The 22,276-nt window shown below is 38.3% G+C and overlaps 1 protein-coding gene across 3 annotated transcripts in view; it reads right to left on the bottom strand.

Moving 5' to 3' along the window:
- Positions 1–8,370: 8,370 nt before the first annotated feature.
- hdac7 (histone deacetylase 7) overlaps positions 8,371–22,276 on the bottom strand; it is a 94,847-nt gene continuing 80,941 nt past the window's right edge. For all 3 annotated transcript variants that reach the window (XM_015393390.1, XM_015393392.1, XM_015393391.1), the window contains exons 15-27: positions 20,676–20,809; positions 20,400–20,520; positions 20,217–20,266; positions 19,360–19,467; positions 18,689–18,744; positions 17,587–17,674; positions 17,381–17,500; positions 17,200–17,297; positions 11,506–11,624; positions 10,951–11,084; positions 10,731–10,812; positions 10,444–10,582; positions 8,371–10,370 (exon numbers count right to left, since the gene is read on the bottom strand). In XM_015393390.1, coding sequence (XP_015248876.1) covers positions 10,328–10,370; positions 10,444–10,582; positions 10,731–10,812; positions 10,951–11,084; positions 11,506–11,624; positions 17,200–17,297; positions 17,381–17,500; positions 17,587–17,674; positions 18,689–18,744; positions 19,360–19,467; positions 20,217–20,266; positions 20,400–20,520; positions 20,676–20,809 — 1,292 coding nt within the window. In that variant the 3' untranslated portion in view covers positions 8,371–10,327. The remainder of the gene's footprint in view (positions 10,371–10,443; positions 10,583–10,730; positions 10,813–10,950; positions 11,085–11,505; positions 11,625–17,199; positions 17,298–17,380; positions 17,501–17,586; positions 17,675–18,688; positions 18,745–19,359; positions 19,468–20,216; positions 20,267–20,399; positions 20,521–20,675; positions 20,810–22,276) is intronic.

Raw genomic sequence — 22,276 nt, forward strand, 5'->3', positions numbered from 1 at the left:
ATTTCTGTTACTAATGTCTTATTTTTCCTCCGGTTGGTAACTAAAACCTGAACTTTACATCATTTGGCAATAATTGGGAATTGATCGCTGGCTCAATAAAGTCTTGTTTCTTCGTATGCTGTCACTGATTTGATGTTAATCAGGGGAATTTAAAACCGCAGCTGTTATTGCTAAATATTTTCTATCACATAAAGTACATGTTTCTTCTCCTTAACTATGTATTGATGCAGTTCTTTAGAGATCAGCCTATTTTTCACCTACTTATATGTGCTTAAAACAGGAACAAAAATCCCCTTCTGAATTAATATTTGTATAAAGACTGAAAAACTGCAGGAATAATTAAAATTATTTGTTTCTAATGCTGGAAACATGTCGACAGTTTGAGCCAAACATGCAGACTTGTTATCGGCATGTTTCTTGGTATATCTGAATAAATTTGAGGACATACTTAAGACGCTTTTGTAGACAGTTTTTCTCAGTCGACATTCAGGCGTGTCCTGGGACACTTTAGCAGCATTAGTTTGGTGCTGTGGTGATGTCAGTGAAGGAACCCATCCTGACACATCAAGTCTTCACTCCAGCAACAGAAATTAGATGAAAAAACAAACAAAACAAAGACACAATAGGCAGCGTTCTCTAAATAGGTGTCCCAATATACCACCATGTCTGAACGGGTAGTTTGTTGAGTTAAAGAGAAGAAACCAGACTAGAGGAGGATAACCTTTTATAAATAAAATAATATGATGTAGAATAATAGAATAATCTCTGTGAGCAGTTTGCCAGGTGTGTAAAGTTTTACTGATAAAAATTAGTGATAAATTGGGGGGATTTCAGCGGCATACTTTAGTTTGATTTACCCTCTTAAACCTCTTGGAGAAAACAATCCTGTACGTTTCTTCTACAGCTCGATGATAAATGCTGCGAGGATTTATTCGGCCACCACGCCCTCCCTGTCTCCTGTCTCTCTTGTTAAACTGTCTCCCTCGGCTCCCCTTCCTTCCTCCCTCCCTCCTCTCAGTCTCTCTTCTTTAACGAGGTCCCTTTGCCTTTTCTTGGTCAGTCACAAGCAGTTAATAACTCTGAAAAAGAACAAGTAAATGTGCAATTAAGGAGTGCAGAATATTTATTGCCTGTTTGGTCCTAAAATACATGTTATACAGTGTGTTGTTCCCAGGCCTTTTTATAGGAATTCAATTCTGAAAGCGATGACACTTTAATGTAATATTAATAATGATATAATAGCTTATGATATGAATGAAACAATCTGCTTCTTGTAGCTCTACAGTTAACTAAAAAAACAGTTATACTTTTACTTGCTAAGCCTCCAATTCAAACATAGATAATATGTATGAATGTTCTGTGTCCATTTAACACATTTAGTTTATATCCACCTCTCCATCCTGACTGTATTTCATTATAGGAGGTGATGAAAGCTGCACCCACAACATTTTAAGCAACACTGCATTTTTGCTGTAAGGAATTTACATCATGCTGCAAAGCTTTGGTATTGTCATTAAATCTGTGTTTGGCATGCTCTGCAGACTTCAACTGCCAATTCTCACTGTTTTAGGTTATGTATTAAATGCATAATGACCGTTTACAGAGAGTTTGATGGGCTTGAAATCTTCATTTTCTAATAAAAAAATTAATTGGATTTCATTTTGTACTGTTGTTTACTGACTTTGTTCTAGTATAGTGAAATCATAGACACATGTGAAGTTAATGTCCAGCTAAAATTAACGTCAATCTGAGTAGCAGATTTTATTTTATTTTTTTATAGAAGAAGGGGGAATGTAGATAAACTCTGCTTATGTAAAGAATATATATCACCGAAGAAAAGACTATTTACATTGTTTTTCTTAAAAACATTACAGGGACAAAATAACTTTAATCAGATCATTTGTCTCAGAATGAAAATTGAGGATTAGGACAATTTTTCATAAAAGACTAAGCTTTAGATGCAAGTTGCCGCCGCTGCAGAGCTTGGCAGTTATTTACAGGAGTAGGGTTTAGTTCATCTTCCTATCAACTGTGACTAGCTTTATTGTGCTGAAAATATACCTTGTCAAACAGACTAACACCTAATACAGTTGATTAATTAGAGCAGGCAGACATATGATTTATTGGTGAATGAGGAGGATGTTTTTGGAAGGAATCAAGCGTCTATCGATCAAAGCTTTGGCCACAATAATTAGAGCATGGTTATATAAAAGGAAAGTAAGTTGCAAAAAGTGTCATGATGCAGTAAATAGAGATGAACATTAAGAGATATAAAATTTGGATTCAACATTTAGAGAGAAAGAGATACAACAATATGATTCTATATTTAAATTTGGACTAATATCTCTATGATATGCTCAGTTTCACTTTATGCCACATGGCTGTCGGGTTTTGATGAACACCTAGACTAATACTGCTGTTCTCTACTGAGCTTTGAGATGTTTCTTTGAGCCAAGATGGCCCAGTAGAGAACATACTTCCTCTAACAGCTGAAGAACAACCTGTCAAATACAATGATGGTGCACTTATACTCTGCCAACGCTGAGTCCATCCTCAGCTCCTCCATCACCTGTTGCCACTACCAGGGATAATGGTAGCGTATTATTATCATTATTGGCTCTGCAGAGAACTGTACACTTCCAGGACTCTCAGGCTTGCAGGAAAAAGCTGAGCCCTACCTCCCTGAATACAAACTGTTTCAGACTCTCCACTCTGGCAGGGGGATGTGGTGCATCAGGACCAAAACCACTTGCCACAAAAACAGATTCCTCCCATCTGCAGCTAGCTTCATCAATAAGGCCCGAGTCCAACACAGAACCTCTGTTTTTTTCAAATGAGAAAATCTTTGCACATGTAAATAATATTTAATTATATTTAGTATTGATGTCATTGCATGTTTTTAATGTTGCTATTTTACATCTTCTCTTTGTGTGTCTATGCAGCTTTATTTATGTGAATTTATGTGTCTGTGTGTTAGTCTGTTTGTGTAGCAGGCTGACATCAAAACTAAATCCAGGTACATGTAAAATGCCACTTGGAAATAAAGCTTTGTTTTTCTGATTCTGTCTTTGGAATAGTTCAACTAAGGAGGATTAAGGAGTATAAAGATTCTTGTCTTCGAGATTAAAATAAGATAAAGGTTACTGTGAGACCAATGAAGAACCAACAGTCCTTCTCTTGCAGTCATAGTGGGCAGATTTAAGGGGATTCTAAAGATCAATGTCTGTGTTTTGTGAACTTTATGTGATTGAGGATACAATTAATTTGATGTTTTTTTTTTTATTATATGAGAAAGGCTTTGTTTAAAATGATATAACAAGAAAATCCTTATTTGTTTTTGATGACTAGAGCAGATAGTAAAGATAGTTATTTAATCAGGAGACTTCAGGAAGTTATCAAAAATGCCTGACAACATAGACAAAGAAACGTTTTACTCTTCATAGCGCATTTTTTCAGGTAATTGACTAATTTTAGCTAGAAAGGTTATGCTCAGGTTGATATGACCACAGTGTGGCTTGCTGTAATAGCTAACAGGACTTTTTATTGCTTTCTTGTTACGACTTTCTTCATCCACTTTTCCATAAAGGCTGGATTGTGGAATGTGCAATTTATTGATCTTCTGTTAACAGATTTTCCCACCTAAGCTGGTGGGAAATATTTCTAATGCCCAGAGGTAGGTAGGGGGGCTTTATTTGGCTTCTTACCACCATTTGGCAATATTATGTAGAAATCGTGCACATATATGAGTGGAATCATAACTTCACCAATATGTTTCAGTAATTCTGTTGTTATAGATGCATTTTTTGTTTGTACCATTCATACTTTTAATTTTTCCTCTTTTTCTTCTTCTTTCTCCTTCTCCATAGTTGTAGCAGCAGACTCCTTAACTGTTATCATCTATATATTCTTCTCTATTCTTATCCTCTTCTCCTGCCTTCAACATTTTCTACATCCGTCTTCTCTCTTCCCCTTACATTTCCCTCTCCATGCATTTGAAATTCTCCTCAATTATGCTTTTTAACAAACTATCATTTTCTTTTTCTCAAAATAATAACTCAAAGATTAGGAAATAGAAGCCTTTTCACGCTCTTTGAATGCAAATTTAGGCCCCATCCACACGCAGACAAGCTCAGGCCTAAACAAATACGTTAAACTTTGTTTGAACCACACTCTGAAAAAACGATCTAGAAATTAGTAAAAAAATGTTAAATTAAGGGTATCTAGCCTTGTTTTGAAAAGGTAAATAAGATGATCTGCCAATGGAATGAGCATTTTTATGACAATATGCACTCCAAATAAGACAACGCAATAATTTTTTCTTGTTTAAAATGTAAATTGTCTTGTTCCATTGGCAAAGTGTCTCAGTCACTTGCCTCCTCAACTCAAGAAAAATGCAATTATTTTAAGAAAAATTACTTATTTAGATTCATCATGTGTTGCATGAAGCCCATGTGTGGGATGCAACCACACATTTTACAGCACTGGCTCCGGCTTACACTGAAGGTTTCTGAATTTACTGTATTTGTTTTGTCTTTAAGTGGATGTAGCCTTACAGATGTTATTAGGAGTTAATGTGACACAGCAACACAAAGTACTGTGTTATTTTTAAGTCAAATGAAAACGATACACTGCATGTATTTCTTGTCCAAATAAAATCTAAAAACATCTATTTATATTAGCCCCCAATGAGTCAACACTGCGTAGACCAAACATATGTTACACAGCAGCTTTATTCATCTACAGACTAACACCTTTTTCTGAAATAACTTGGGCTACGTCGGACGGATTGAGTCATGGAAAGACTTGTTACAAGTCATTTACATGAAGCAATGTAGCTCAACCTCTTGACTAAGAAGACTAAACAAAGTTGAATCTCTGCTTCTTAATTTAGGTTGATTTATTTCACCATCTACCATCAACTCTGACCAGCTAAAGAACAGCTTGATATGTCACCCTTACGATGTTTTAAAGATGGTGTGCAGTCATATATTTCTATCACTTATAGCACAGGTGTCAAACCGGTTCCAGAAAGGGCCGTGTGGCTGCAAGTTTTCTTTCCAACCAAGCAGTAGCACACCAGACTCCAGTCATCTCATCAAGTCATCATGTTCAGATTGGACTCCCTTGATTGATTTGGGTGAGAGCACATTGTTCAATGCTTGGTTGGAAAGAAAACCTGCAGCCACACGGCCCTTTCTGGAAACGGTTTGACACCCCTGACTTATAGGGTTTGTTATGTAGATTTGACAAGAGAACAATACGCCACATGTCTGTGTGGTAGATAATTATGGTAGATCAATCTACCATAATGGCCAGATTTGTGGAGAGCATCACTAATACACATGTGGAAATTTTTTTTGGTATCCCTCCTTTGAATAGAGAAAAAACTCAAAATGGTCCTCAGAAATAACTTGAATCTGACAAAAGTAATAATAAATAACATTGTTTTTTAACCATACTTCAACAGAATTGTTTAAAAAATAAACTCCTGAAACAGGAGTGTACAAAAACAGTGCCAGGCATAGAAAAGGCTGGAAATAATGTGACCAAAAGGACATGAAAAATCAAGGTCTCCGAGTTAGCATCAAGTTTCAGTCATTTTGTAGTCAGTCAGTGGGCCTCATGGCTGCAGGTAGGCATTTACAGTAGAAGCTATTCAAAATTTCCACACTTTCCTGGATGGGCCCTTGGCTGGTCCTTATCTGGTTCCTGATAATTCCTCTTTAAACATCAATATTTGTACTGAAATATTCTTTCTGTCATGATTTGTGGACATTAATATATAAAGAGAAGCGTCATATCCTGATCAGACCCTGTAATTCAGTTAAAATGTGGAGTCAGAGTAAAAACAGGGGTTACTGCGGTGGCTGGAAGTTGGAGGGGATTTTGCTGGCAGTTGCAGGGAAGTGGGCTGCCATTCGGCTGGCATTTAACTGGGAAGGGCTATTTTGAATGGCTGCTACTGTATACTGAATTTTGGTTAAACAATAGCAACTAATTGGGGGAACGGAGGGGAAATCTTTGAAGTTTTTATTATCATTATCTGAACAGAAGGGGCTCAACTAATTACCATGCTCCAATTTGAACATTTTTTAAAAACATTTCTGCATTAAAGATCTTAAACCATCTATTCATTCTGTTCTGCAATAAAACCACTTTCTGCTTGGCTTTCACATACAGTAGTCTGCCAATAGAAAATATGTCAAGTTGTAAAATGAAAACATTCGAAAAAGTTAAAAGGATGTAAATGAGAATTTGTATTTTCTAAAACCCAATTTAAAAAAAACACTCTGGTTTGGAGCACCAAATAAATCCATACACCAAATATAACAAACATCTTTACAGGAAAGACAGAAGCTTTAGAGCAGAGATTTTTTTTCTTTTAATCAAGAAGAAAAAGGCAAAAAAGTACAAAATAGACAATCTTTCTATACATACACATGGTAGGAAACGTGAATGAAAATACAAGTTAGGTAAGAATGAAACCGAGATTTCAATGTCATGTTTTCAGATACAAAGTTACTGTAAGTCCAGTTAGTTAAAAACTACCAATACACATGCTACTGAATGCATCAAGGCACACGTGTGACGTGTATTTTGGTCTCCGGGTATCTATTTACAACCTCTTTCTTTAAGAAGAATGTACAAATTACATCAGTAAGGAAAGGAATTAAGAACTGAGGCAGAACTGACCTCTTGATAAGACAAATATGAGAAGACTATAATACAGAGGTCATTTACAGTATTTGACGGACACACTCAGACATTTTAATACTTGGAAACGCATGCACAAAACACATGACAGGAGTGCACATGCAATCACCAAACAAGCCCTGCTTGAATGCATCACGCAGGTCGACATTTACCTACTAGACGACAAGCAGCTGCTGGCCGTGCTAGATGAGACTTATTCAGCGTTCTGTTTCACTGCTGACATCTCCTGCTGTGAAAATTAGGGATAAACTCCAGAAAGGCTGCTATTATAGAGCCGTGGGGCTGTATGCAAAGACACGTCTTGGTTCTGCAAAAAAAGCGCAAACTTCCCAGCGCTGAGATCCACAACATGTGGAAACACTGCCCTTGTTTAAGGGGAAAAAAGGATTCTGCTGGAAGATGATCTGCAGAGTTTGATTACAAAAAAGGCTGGCAAAGATTCAGACTGATATTTCCTTCTGTGCAATCTCTTCTGTCGCTAAAACACAGGAGTTTTGACTATACTGTCAAATTTCGAGGCTTAAAAGATTTGAATTTCAAAGAGAAAAGAAAACTATCCAGCCAGATTTGTTTTAGTTTGAGATTTAGGAGTTTATCGTCTAGAAGCTTACGCTTTTAGAAGTTTGAACCATTCTAGAAATGACTCTCAGCCAACCTCAGCTCTCGTCTAAAACAACATAGGTACTTTTCATCCAGCCCCTGTCTTACATAGGATGCAGAGAACTAATTTTCTCCATTTTAACAGACAACAGAAAACAAAAAAAAAACACAATCTTGTTTCTTTAGGTCTGGAATGCAGAGTACTGAACGGAAGCGTAGGATGCCCGAATCGCATCAGCCTCTGTGTTCAACCGTAGAGCACTTTGAAAGATTCTTACATGGGTACGGTAATTCCACAGTTTGTCTCTTTAACAAACAAAACCTGTTTCTTTAATTAAAACTGGACTCATTGTTCAAAATATGTAAAAAAAAAAAAAAAAAAAAAAAACACATTCCGGACAGACTGAGTCATTGTATTCAACAGTGAACAGTTTAGAAAAGACTGCATACGTGAAGTAGTCCCTTTGCAAGGATTAAGTTGCTTTAAGGCAGATTTTCTTTGGGTCGTGTTTAGAGATGCACCAAGGAATCAGCTTGTGACCGCAATGGTCTTAATTTCAGCTAAATCGACCCACCGCGGCTTCCAGGAACAGATAAGAAACCCTAAAGTTACAAACCTCCACTGAGCTGTTGGAAATTGAGGAAATTAGAAGCACTAAAAGCTCTAGGCTCTCTGCTAACAGATGTTTTAGCAATGGCTGATGTTTAATACATGATGCTAAATACAGCTTAATATCAGTGTTTATGGAATTTTTTTTCTCCTTTGCCTTAAAATAGTAAAACCCTATATTTTTCTGAGAGCTTTCTCTCTTTCTATCTCTGGCCAGTGTGATGTCATCTTTATAATATTGCAGCCATAAAGTTTAAAACATCAATCCATTCATTTTCCATCATGCTTATCCTAAGGTGTGCTGATGCCTATCTCCAGCTGTCTACGGGCAAGAGGCAGGGTACACCCTGGACAGGTCGCTAGTTCATCACAGAGCAAAACAGAGACAAACAACCATTCACACGGAGAAGTTAGAGATTCAACCTAACAGTCATGTTTTTGGACTGTGGGAGGAAGAGAACTCATGCATGCTCATGGAGAACATGCAAACTCCATGCAGAAAGGGAATAGGAATCGAACCCAGAACCTTCTTGCTGCAAGGCAGCAGTGCTACTCACTACACCAGTGCTCAACCCATACTCAAAACAAGCATTTTTTATTACAGGCTGGATTATCCTAAGGCTAAAGTGTGTAGTATTCATCAATCAATCAAAATCCTATCTGTATGCTAACTGAAGCAGTCCCAGGCTTCCTAATTCAGGTTTTGTTTAATAAGCACTGAATTTTTGCATATAATTTTGTATAATAAATATATAAATTTTTTTTAGAAGATATTCCTGCAGCAACATCTTAATCCCAATCTGGAAATAATTGGAAGCTCTTAAAATTACTACAACTATGGTGGTGCTAATGAACTAATTTCATTGACTTTAAAATCTTCCTACCAACTAAGTTTTATTTATACTTGTTAAAAGAGATTTTGGTACTATGAATGGAAAAAAACTGGTTATGGAAAATAAAACGAAACCTGTTAACCTGCAGAAGTTTGACATAAAGCAGGGATCCTTTCTAACTAATAAAGTCTATGTCTTCTTATTGCATGTCATTATTCTTTATAAATAAGCCTGTTTTTGAGACTTTACTTTTAATTTTCTCGTTTGTATGCTTTTGTGAATTTTTAGGTGTCATGTTAGATGAGTTTGCCTTAATATTAATGAGAAATATTCAAATTATCGTTATTAAGCTAAAGAAGAAGAGAGCTTTAGAAAAGAGATCGGACTTTAGCCACAGAAATCTGATTGGTGCATCTCTAGTCGTGTTAAGTGCATCAACAGTACTGCGTGCGTAGAACAATACGATGGTCTTCAGTGGTGCCAGGGTGGAATGATCACGCCTTTAGTCTTTAAAAATAAACATTAACATATAGCATTCAATACTAGTGGTACAATAATAGTTCATCTTTGATTTGTACACGTCGGAATGAGTTTTATGTCTCTATGCAAGACAGAATAAGACACTGAACAGCAGTGGGAAAAAAATAATCTCGCCTACTGTTATGGTTTAGCTCGCAGAAAATACAACTCTACAGTATTTCGGTCGGCACTGAAAGACTGAGTAGGAAACAAAATGAGAGTCGGAAAAACATAACGAACACTATTTTATCCGGATCTTGGAAAAAATAAACTACAAAGAGGAATTGTGTGATCCCAGAGCTTTGGAATTTCTTATGGTTCACATTAAGGAATGAACAGTGCAATAAAACAACAAAGGACTATTGTCCTTTTAAAAAAAAAAAAGAAAAACCACAGTTGTCCATGTTGTGTCTTCATTCACTCCTCTCCTTGAGTTCTTTACTGTCATGGTCTAGTGGTTAAACTGTCTCTACTTCTCATTGTTCTATTCTTCCTTCTTTGTCATATTATTGCGTGTTTATCCGTCGACCATATGAGCTTTCGCCTGATGTCACACAGTAGGTATGTTTAGTATCCTGTTTGGTCAGCTTTTGCTTCAGCCCGGACACCTGAGGCGAAGCGGCAGAGGAGCAGAGTTTATCAGTCAAAGTCTCCTCGCCATGAAACCTGATGGTGGGCTTTACAACGACAGGAAGTTAAGGCATTAAATCAGCTGCTGGTGCACAGTGCTTCAAGGATCTCCGTGCGCCTCTCTATGTTCTTCCATCATAAGTTTGTTTGCATGGATGTCAGTAAGAAGAGATGAGGAGTCTGTTAGAGTGGACTTGTATTGCTCTTTGGTGAGGTTCCCGAGGTTTCTCAGCTGCTGGTAGTGCTACAAGTGGTTCCCAGGTTTGAGGTTCGGCATCGTGTGGCGGCTTGTGGACTGGAGTGAGGAAGGCTAACTGGTGGGGGGTGGGGGGGGCTCAGTGGCATTGCAAAATAAATGACAGCGTCAGGACATCCTGTCTGATGAGGATCACTTCTGAAAAGGGGACTTCTATAGGTCCTCCTACATGGAGTCGCTGTCATCATCCATTGGCTCGTCCAGGGTCCTGGAGGAAGGTGACGCGTGTTATTACCATGAAGCTGTATGCATGTTGGGTTCATGAGGTAGAGAAGCTGTACCTTTTGTTGGTTATAACTCCCACTGAGAGAGAGGCCAAAGCGTTTACAGCATCTGTTTCCTCGCAGTCTTTACTCTGAGCGGCCATGTACGACAGGCCCACCAATCCACTCTGGGACTTCACGCTCTGCCAGAACTGACCTGCGGCACACACACAAATCTCATCAGTGCTAATTCATCCCACAGATCAAAAAGGAGCTCTGCTGTATATCCTAAACGGCAGCTGGTAATTGCGAGTGCACGAATAAGGCAGAGAGAGGATGAGTTCAAGTGCTTTTTTTCTGCTTACTCTGTATCTCTATGACAGTCTGCAGGGAACGCACTGCGTTGGCGTTGGGTTTCTGAAGCAGAATTTCCTCTGGCATCGTTTCCTGCAGGAGACAGGGCCAAGGCAAAAAAAAATAAACACCTTTTAGTGTATAGCATTAAGTTTAGCAATAGAAACTTTAACTTAATATGTTTTAGAAGCAAATATTTGTTAAAGAACTCCATTACCCAGAATGCCTTACCTGTATGCCCAGCAAAGCACTGACACAGGCTTCAGAAGCGTCACAGATAGCTGTGAGGTCATGACCTCCCTCAAGGGACAAAATTAGACGGCCTCCAGCAAGAGACATGAGCTGACGGGTCAGGAAGCCAAAACCTATAAAAATATTCATATAAACAACGTCTCATCATAAAGCTTAAAAAATATGCAAAACAAAGCATATGCAAAACAAAGACTTACAAAAATCGTATTCAAACTGTAACAGCTGCTATGAACTTGTTTTACTCCTTTGGATCTTCGTAGAAAGTACACCCTGCTCAGTGCTTTTATGTTTAGCAGTGACTCGTTTAGTAAATAGTACCAGTTTCTCAGTTTGTTTTAAAATATATGCTTTAAAAAGGATGGAAAACCAACAAAGCTGCTAAAAAATAACTACAAAACAATAAAATACGATTCTGCTGCTGCATCCAGACTTGACAGGAAGTATCAGTTTCGTCCCGAAGGTTGCAAAAATACTAAGTTGATTTAACTATGTTTTGAAGTAAAAGTAAGACCTGTGATAGAGAACTATGCTTACATTTGGCAGAGACTTTGTAGCCTCCCAGCGGAGCAGGGTTTCCCTCAGCGGCGTCGAACCCAGCCGACACCAGAACCACATCTGGAGAGAACTCCTGGGCAATGGGCATCACCACAGACCTGCAGGGACAGAAGCAGACAATCCATGACGTTTCACTGCATGAGGATTACATGATCAACCTCGCAAAAGGTCTTTAAGAACTGCTCTTAAATCAAAACTCTTTTCAAGAAATTTGTAGCAGCAGAGTTTTATCAATAAGTAGAAAGTTAATTAAATATTTCCTTATCCAAGCAGATTTGTGGAACTTTCATTGGGAAAGGTAGTAATTTTCCTCCTCATGTATAATAACTGAGCTTTAATCATATTATATGAATCATGCACTTGTAGCACTAAAGAGCAGTACTACATTTTTCTGACATGATGAACACAATACTCAGTGTTTCTTTCAGGCTTTATGGTGCATAAAGAAGCAGGGCAAAAGTTTGAAGTGGAAACAGGAATCTAGTAACTTGTAACCAGCTCCCTTTACACTGATACCCTTTAATAAAATCTAGTCCAACCTTTTTTTCCCCTTTAGAAACCATTTCATTACTAAATTCAAGACTTTGTAGCTCATTTGAACTGAGAACAAATCTGTTTACAAAACCTAGCTATCCGAACACTTAATTGTCTATTCTATTGGTGCCGAGGCAAGAGGAAACCATTTTGGAAAGATAATAAAAATGCAAAAGAAAGGTTTTCAGAAATAACTAACTGGATTTTAGAATAAACAGGATCCTCATGGTGAAGCATGGTCCTGGTGGCATCATGCTGTGGGGATACATTTCTTTCCTATTAAGGTTGAAGTTGCAGCAAAATGGTATTTTTTTCAACATGCTAAATGAGATCTAAATCAGAATGCAAACTATGGTTTTTACAAAACATCTAGAAAGCAAATATATCTTTCTTCCAAAAATGCATTACCATCCTGGCTAGGTCATCAGCCTATCAGAGATCCTAATGCATAAACGGGACACCACGATTATGCACTACCCTGCCTAGTTCTATCCCAGGGAAAGCATAAAAAATGAATTTAGCTTGTGATCGGAGCACCAGCAAATATAAGAAAGTTCAAGAATTTTGAGAACTCGGGAGTAAAAAGGGCTTCTCCAGCGTAACTCCAATGATTTACTGTAGAAGTTCCTAAAAGCAACGATTATAACAATCAACCTTTTCAAATAAAAGAAGGGTTACATACAGCACAAGCTGCAAGCTTACAACACCACACCGCATAAGGAAGTTAAGCCGTTTACAATTTTTCCAAAATCTGTGTGATCCACAAAAAACAAACAAAAAAAACGCCTATTTCATTTTGCCCAGATTTTGCTTTATTTATCAGTTCATTTTTGCCCTGTGACAGGGGTGTTGTCGGTTCAAGTCTCGGCTCTGGCTTTCAAATCGCTGTGTCCTTGGGCAAGACACGTCACCCTAATTGCCAACTGATGGCGTTCAGACGGCCCGGTGGCGCCTGTGTTTGCTTCTGTCAGTGAGACCCAGGACAGCCGTGGCTATAATGCAGCTTGCTACTATAAATGTGTGCGATAACAACCGAATGGCTGAAAGCGCTTTGATTATGTCTCTTGACTAGAAAAAGTGCTATATAAGTAGCCATTTACCATTAGTGAGTGGAAGCTGTCGCTTGTCCACCACGTTTTTGAAAATAGTGACAAATTTTCCCTGCTGCACATAATATGAAGCACCAAATTCTAATTTAAGAGCCACTACTACTGTATTTGAATAAGCATTTCAAACATCCTGGTATTCACAAAGACTAAAGATCTGAGTGAATTGTTAACGGAAGAAAATTAAACGAGGAAAAAGCGAATTTTAAGAGCTATCATTTGCAACAGCCTCTTTAATGTAGTAGGTTTTTTATTGAAAGAGCATCTTGATCTAGGAGTCATTTCAATAGTATGTAATGATGCAGTGGATAGATGAATGTATCCAGCGATGTCGTCTGACATCATCAGCATTTCAGCTGACAGACTTATGAAGATAAATATTTATGATCCAATCTAAAGAATCGTTAAGTTGACAAGTGACACAAACTGAGGCAGATCCCAAACTCAGCAGCTCAAACAGCGTCTACAAAGTGCTATTGTTTCTCTGTGGGACGGGCCGCCGTGCCTCAGGTAAAACAGGCCGCTTCACCGAGCTGTCAGTTCTCATGGGCGACGTTACGCCTGGACCTCAAGCAGATGCACATTCCCTCAATGCTGTTGTTGTTAGGGAAATAAGCGAGTCGGTCCTAAGAGGTGAAAGGAGGCTCGACGTCTGCGAAGTTCAAAGCCGCGGCGTGCGGGTCTGTTTCCCATTAGAGGCTTGTCACTCTCCTCACGTCATTGAACGCGGGGAGAAAGAGAGAGAGAGGAAAAGCAGTCCATCTGGGATCCATTTACTTTCATTATTCTGCCTCAGGACTAAGGAGGTCTCCCTCCCCTTCATACCACCATACAAGAGGACAACATGAGCTCAGAGGCAGGAACGAGGATGCACAGAGAAGAAAAGTACAAACATGCTTCACAGAGATGTAAACACAGATCATACAAACACAGAAAAAAAGTTTTGATTCCTTAAGCATCAACTCAGCCCACCTGATTAGGGATAACAAGAAAGAGCACGAGCACACCCCTTACTTTGCTCATAAACAACAGTTAACCACAAAAACCCAACCCCACCTCTGTAGACCCATTAAAAACTGCCATGGTCCCCCCAGAGCGCATACCTACTGGAATCCTGATGGAAAGAGGGGATGAGGTTAAAGGAGAGGAGGGGACGCTTATTAAAGATCAATAAGACGGAGAGGAGAGGAAGAGGGGGAGCGTGCCAGTTATTGCTGAGGCTTGGCGCGATGGAAACTGAGGGGGTGGGGAGTGAAGGATAAGGTGAAAATGCAGCAAAGCAGCCTCATTCAAGGTCGGACGCACACAAACTTTTCCTCATAAAAACATTCCATTAAAGATCGTTTTAGGCAAACCACAAAAAGGTTGGAGAATGCGACAAATAAAATGGCTCCAAACCCTAAAGAGACGTAGGTGGATTTTATGGTTTACTAAAGAAATAAAAATAATAGCATAAAGCTTGTAATGTTTGATACAGTCTGAAAACAAATATCTAGGTTTAAAGAAACAATATATACTAAGTACATCAATGTAGTCATGTTATGAAACATAATGAACTGCAGCTTTGTTACCATAATGCAGCCTGCTTTTTAATGGTTTAAAGGTAACCAGATGAGACCAAACTAGAAATTGGTGGCAAACATGCAAAAAAAAAGTGTGTGTTGCCGACAACTAACACTAACCCCTAAAAACACTACCGCCATGGTGAACTGCATCATCAAAACAACACTGAGGAGGGCATTTTTTAGTTAGGAAGCAGCCATGTGGCACAGTAGACAGGAGGATGGAGGAGGCTGAATGGACATCAGAGAACCTTGGGTGGATGTTTCCATTCTAGCAAGATGTTTCTATGCATTATTAGACCCAATCAATATTCAACCTAAAAAGGAATCTGTGGTAAGATCTGAAAACTGATGTCTGCAGATGATCTCTATCCAGCTGACTGAGCTTTAGCTGTTAGCTGCATAGACTGGGTGAAGCTGCTTCAGATAAAAAAACAAAAGACTTGGATGTAACTTTGGCTAACGGTGGATCTACAGCTACTGACTACAAATGCCTTAATATAAAGGCATGCTACATTAAATAGATTTCAGATTAAATCTGAATGAAATACACTCAAATCTGAGTACTACTGTATGCAGTTTAGATCAGCTCTATGTAAATCAGTTGCTCTCCAGAGATTGTCAGTAGAAACCAAATAGTTTACTGGAAGGAAGATATCTTTGCAATAGTCTGAGACCATATCTATATATTTTAAATTAAAAATGATTGTTTTTCAATAATTTAACAACAACAGCAAAACAATGTGCAAGATACATAGTATTTGAGGGCTCCAGGGGGCCCCCTGCTGGGCTAGGAGCTTAATGAGTTCAACAAGGTGGCTCATTAGAATAGTATAGAATAGAATAGAAAATCCCTTATTGTCCCACAATGGGGAAATTCTGGTGTTTACAGCAGCAGAAAGATTATAGGAAAATGGTCACAAATATGGATCTAAAAAAAATATATAAAATATATAATAGTGAAGAGTTAAAAGATAAACAATAAAATACTGTACTGTAAAGTGTTTTAATAATATAAAAAAACTGTGCACCTGTAGAAAAAATGACCAATATACAGTTATGGACATTTTTATAGTAATGGATATTGGAAAATGGTTCTGGCTCTTAGTTTTCAGCCAATATTCAATTTAATTCAGTTTATTTCACAACACAACTTTACAGTTCACCAGATCATCCAGTCCAATTGATTCAATATGCCTCCATAAAATCAATATTTTCTCCTATTACTGCAATTACAGTAAACAGCTAACAGATTGATCTTATAGTTCGATCATCTTTTGAAAAACAGCCCAGTAATACATACTTAGAAAACTGAATACTTCTTGTTGCTGCCATTACAGGTGATCTGCTCTGTCTCAGAAACACTCGGCAGTGGGAGCGCCGCCACATGGAAAATCTCTGTCTCTCTACCAGTGCAGCCCAAAGAACAGCTGGAGGTCAGATTCGTTTTACATGGAGCCAGTCCTAACAGAGCAGAACATTTCTGCTGAGACTAGCTTTACAAGGACACTAAAAGCTATCCCATTGATTAATCCTCCTTTGATCTCAGAGAGAACAAACAGTTCTGACATATAATCAATAAAAGCAAAAACCATCATACAGATCTTGGCTCATCAGAAGAATCTGAGAAAACAGATTTGGTTTGTTTGCAATGTTTGTGAACACAAGCATTCACATGTGGGTCTGTCTATTGCTGCGGCCATTTTCCAGTAACCACACAGCTGCCCCAGTTTCCCCAAGGTTTGATGTCGCAGACGACCAAAAAAACCACACGGCTGAAACTTTATTGGTGTTAAACACCCACCGATGACAATTACCCGACCCACAATCAGGAAGCTAGACGTCCGCAATCCATCGCACACAAGTCCTGGAGCGCATTACCGGGAAAAAACATCTTAGGTTGTTGGAAAATCCCTGGGAGCAGCCATATGCTCTCCAAATGAGGAGGATTATTAATGACGCCACAAGTGCGTCAGAGGCAATGAGGACCTGAGACTCTGATCAGACTGTGTTTGTTGTGGCTCGATGTAAAGGAAATGAAGAAAATCCTTCTAATTAAATGTGTGTGGCTTATTCCAGAACTGATCAATAAAGGCGGCAAGCAGGTGGCGGATAAATGATAGCACCGATACGGAAGCAGCCATTTAAAATGGCCCTTCCCTGCTGAATGGCAGCCCACTTCCCTGCAACTCCCAGCAATATCCCCTCCAACTTCCAGCCACTGGAGTGACCCCCTCTTGCATATTTTTTTTACTCTGACTTCCCGCTTTCATTGAATTACAGGGTCCGACCAGGTGATGATGCTTCTCTCTAGATTGTAATGTCCACAATTTATGACAGAATATTTTACTACAGAGATTTGATGTTGAAAAAGGAACTGTAGGGGACCAGCCAAGCACTAGCCAAGGGCCCATCAAGGAAAGTGGAAAAATTTTGAATGGTTACTAATGTATACTAGGGCTGAAGTGTACCTGAACGCAGCGAGGTACTCTGCATCTCCCATGGGCGGCTCCAGTCCTCCGATCCAGGCTACGTTCACATTGAAACCCTTACCGGCTCCAGAACCAACCTAAACCCAAATAACACCATTAGAACGGATGTTTTTCCTTTAATATTACGGTTTTCTACAAGACACTGACTGATTTCCCCCACCTCAGCCGGTGAGCCGCTGCCAGGAAAGAAGTTCCCATCGTCATAGCGATGAAGCGAAATGTAGAGAACGCTGGGGTCGCTGTAAAACACCTCCTGGGTGCCATTACCATGGTGAACATCCTATTGAGGAAACAATTCATGAAATAAAGAGTAACATAGAAGGACACCTTTGACTCTCCTATTAGAATAAATAGTAATAATCTTACCCAGTCTACAATGAGGATCTTACTAACATTGAGCTTCTGCTGGAGCTGCTTGGCAGCAATGGCCACAGAGTTAAAATAACAAAAGCCCCTGAGATAAACATTAGGAGAAAACAGAAAATTAGTAAATACTTCATGGCCCAAAAAGATGTAATAGATTTTGAAAAGAAAATGAAATGATGGATGTTTTTTTCTACAACTATTGCACCACTTAAAAAAGGTATTTATGTAGCATTTTCCTCTTTCCTTTGGCTGTATCTGCTAAAATAGTCAAGTTTGATTTTTTACAATCTAGTTTTGTGAAAGTACTGAAATGTTGCTGTTGGTTATGTTGATACTTAATGCCATTGAATTATGCTTTGCAAAATATATCTGTTAGGGCTGAAAATGTATCACAATAAAAGCCCTTCATATATGTCATTTTTGATAATTGATTAGTGTTCTCTTTACATTTTTTAGATCCAAGGGAAGAAATCTTGAATTAAATTGTCACCCTAAACTTATTTAAACATAAAATAACCTTTAAACTTCAAAAAGAAGTTCAGCCCAACTAGAAATCTTGCTTGGTTTGACTGTGAGAGGCTAAACAAGAGCGCCAAATTAACTACTGAATCAAAAGTTAAATGGTTTAACTGTGTAAATAATTGTTCAATGGTGTTTTAAAGCAATATTATTGCATTAAAATAAACTGCAAATATAGAGTTGGGGTTGATTAGACTCCTCTAAGGCTATAGATTAAGGGACTACCCAATCTGGAATAATTTTAATCTAAGTACAAAGAAAGCTATTTACTGCAGGAAAGATATTAACTTATAGCAGAATTTTCCCTATAAAAGTTCTGAACTCAGACATAATATGATTACATTTCTTAGAGTAGCTCATATTTTTTCTTGCATTGCTTTTTAATTCCTTAGTTAGTCAAGCTGCCGAACCAAAAGTGAAAACAGAGCTGTATGATGATATTAGCACAGACTTATTAAAATGCTTTAAAATGGAGTAATACACACTATGTGGGCAATGAAAAGGTGTAAATATAGCAAAGTATGTATAAGTTTTAAAAGGAAGAAGCAGCTGAATATTGTGTTAAATTTATGGCCAAACTTACATTGGATTGGAGGGGTCAGCGTGATGTCCTGGAGGTCTGACTACAGCAAAGCCATTCTGTGCAGGAGAGAAAGACGGTATTATCCACTGTCTTCCTAATTAAAGCAGTACTTTTATCACACTGCATAATTACGCTGCAATCAAACCTTCCTCAACAGCTTAAACAATAAATAAATCTTATTTCTTCAGTATTTTATATTTACCTGTAAGAGTCTTTACAAGTCAAACAGTTAAAAGCTCGTCTTAAGGATCAATATTAAATCACCAGAAATAGTCAATGAACCTAAAATGTTATTTTTTATCTATTACACAAAAAGGCCTCAACTTTGTTTTTAATACACAACATATTTCCTTTAAAGAAGTCAATGAATGTAAGCTAGAAATAGTGAAGAGTTTCTGTTGTATTTTTTTTCTCTTTTATTTTAATTCGATAAATGAATATAATTGTTGTTCTTTCTGCCTAAAGTCTATAAAAGAGCTTAACGAAGGTATTATTGAATACAATAATTGCAGTAATGTACAAACACAACCTGTTTTTAAACTGTCACCAACTTCCTCTATTGTTATTTTTTTTGGCACAATAAACAGAAAACATAAGAATAGTAACTGAGAGTTATTTCTAGTGGTGATTCATGCAGTGTTCCTGAATGAGTGAAATGTTTTGAGTCTGACCTTGAGTTCTCCTTTGGCCACCCTGAAGGTCAGCTCCACCACGCTGCCCGCTGCCATCCGTGACGCCGTGGAGGTATGCGATTCATTCCAGATGGTGTCATTGTCTACCTGTCCGTCAGTAAAAGGTAACTGAATTAAATTAACACTCATCTATAACCAGGAAACCTCATATAACATCCATCCAATAACAAACTAAGCTCAGGTTCTGATTTGACTTAAAGGGTCAGCTGCTTTTTTTTAAAATGAGGTTTAGTGAAGTAATAGTTTCCTGTCAAATCCACTGACTTTGTAGGAAAATCCTTTAGAGAGGTGGAGAGCTAACAGCTAAACAAACAAAAGCCTTTTTCATCTGACTCCAGCTATTTAAAACAGCTGAAACAGAAAACATTCAACATCTAAGTGGATCAGGTAACACCACATCCGTCACTTGCAGGTAACTATGGGAACTACTGCTGATAACACCTTCAACTGAGATCTCTGCTAAATATTGAACATTACCTTTCATATCACCATCTTATCTGAATGTCTTTCATAATTGCATTTATTCTGCGTTTCCTCTCGTGTGTCTTGGAATAACTGGTGCAGCTGCCCATCTGGCTAACAGGGAAAATCCAAGGCCTATTTTTCATCCTCGGTCATGGCCATGCTGCTTTCATTAGTCCGACTTGTCAGGATTGGATACGGGCTGTCATGAGAAGGACAGCGCCGGACCCGGTCTGCTTACTTTCTCCCTTTGATGTCCTTCCCTCATTCCAGTCTTTCCTAACTTTTTTTGTCTTTCTTTAAAACAATATCACCTTTCATCAGCACCACAATCGAGGCGTATTGATTCATTAGGGATGCGTGTTTTCACTTACCCCGACTCCCCCGCATGGCAGCATAACAAACATCCTTTGCGATAGGATTCCTGTAAAAATAGGAAGTGACATCATATGAACACAGATTTTATTAGCAGAGATGACAGTTTCATTTTTATATAGAGCCTTAAATACAGAAGTCCCTTTAAACACTTAAATGGACCAGAATAGGACAGGACCTACCAGCCAGTTTGCGGTTGTCCAGTTTCAGCCTGTTGAGGGGGTTTGTGCCGTACAGCAACACATGACGCTCAGTATGGACCGACTGCAGCTCCTCCAAAGTGGCTTTACGACCTCGGATAGTCTGCAAGAACGCAATATTTTCTTCATAAATAGATCAAGGACATTTCACTGTGTGCAACAGCCTTAAAAAGAAGGGGAAGTGAAAATAAAACAGACATTTGCAGACTGATAGATGTAGAATCCTTCAGTAAAGCACAGCGGTGTGTGTTGGTTTACCTCACACTGCCCTCTCAGGCCTCTCTCTTGCAGCCGTGACCAGATGCTCTGTATTCTCCCAGCATGCTCTGGGTGGCTGCTGTTATCTCCACATGTGCATTGGTGTTTTAGCATCTGAGAGTCGTACACCAACCCTGAAGACACATTTTTATAAAATTACATCTGTATTCTGCAATATCTTGTCTCTCTAGTTCAACTTGAAGAAAGCCACAGACTCACTCAACTTCAATAAAAAGCCCAGGATTTACATGGTTTTGATAATTTACTTTGGTTTAATGAACAGTATGGGAAATGCTTTGGCTGAAGTTGGTAGAAAATACTACAAACTAGGGCCGGACAATTGATTAACTTATCAATGAATCAATGTTCTCTGAATATTTGGAAAATCTGGATTTTTTCCATCAATAAACTCATCTGGCCTCCATTGTTCAGAGTTATGTTTATTAATAACTGATCATCTAGATTACTGTGTAAAACTCCCAGTCGCACACAGTATATATCATCATTATTTGTTGAAGTTTGACTGACAGTTTTTTAAAAGTTTATAATGATTATTTTGACATTAGTCGAAATGAGATGTGCTGCTAATTTTTTGGGCTGACTTATGAAGCAGATTTCGCTTTTCTCATCCTCTATTTATGTGGTAGAAAATGACACAGTGATAACAAGTGTTAGAAAAAAAAAATGCTAAATGCACTAATGAATTGGTGAATTAATGAATTTATTAGCCAGTAATAAATGAAAAAAAAACTCTAATATCTGTGAGATATGTATCCGTCTATCTCTAGTTTGTTTTGAAAACAGGAATGTTTTACAAGCACGTTTCAAAGCTTGAATTTTGTTCAACTTAAGATGAAGCTCACCTCCCAGAGGGGATGACTGAAATAAAAGGCAGTTTTTGGAAGCAATAATTATCATTTGCCATTTCTATATCATTAAACGTAAGGGAGAAAACAAATGGAACAGACTTGATAGGAAAGAATCTCTAATGTGATTTTTAAGCCGCACCGCCCCATTTTAAACTGACATCTTTACAGTGACAACAAAATTGCTTTGTCCATGGAAGAGGGTACAAAGCTTCTCTAATGCAAAACTTTGGAGATTTTTTTGTCCCCCTACCTTAGCTTCCTCCTCACTATAATAAGTTCAATTCAGTTTATTCTAGGGCTGTCCAAATTAACGCGTTAACGCAATATTTTTTTTTACGCATTAACGCCCTGTTTTACCCATAATTCAATTGTCCGACATGAGCGAGATGGAGGAATTAGAAGAACCCGTTGGCTGGCTGGATGGACAGTTCGTGAATAAAAAAACAAAGACGGGACAATAAATAAACATGTTGTGGTTTGCTCACACTGCAAGAAGGACTTTTCGTTTCACCGAAGCACTTCGAGTCTTAAATATCATCTTAATGCCAAGCATTCCTTTGTTGGGGCCTCAACTTCAGCTGTTACGACAAGCATGCGTCAGACCACCCTCACCGAACGTAGGGCATTAAGTAACGGTCCGCTTTACATTCAGAAAATGTTAACCAGCTAGTTTGCCTTAACAACTGGCTAAAAGATGAATAGCTAATAGGTAAAATGACCTCATGTAATTGT

The sequence above is a fragment of the Cyprinodon variegatus genome, unplaced genomic scaffold (assembly GCF_000732505.1).
Source record: "Cyprinodon variegatus isolate N-32 unplaced genomic scaffold, C_variegatus-1.0 Scaffold639, whole genome shotgun sequence".
NCBI classification, from domain to species: domain Eukaryota; kingdom Metazoa; phylum Chordata; class Actinopteri; order Cyprinodontiformes; family Cyprinodontidae; genus Cyprinodon; species Cyprinodon variegatus.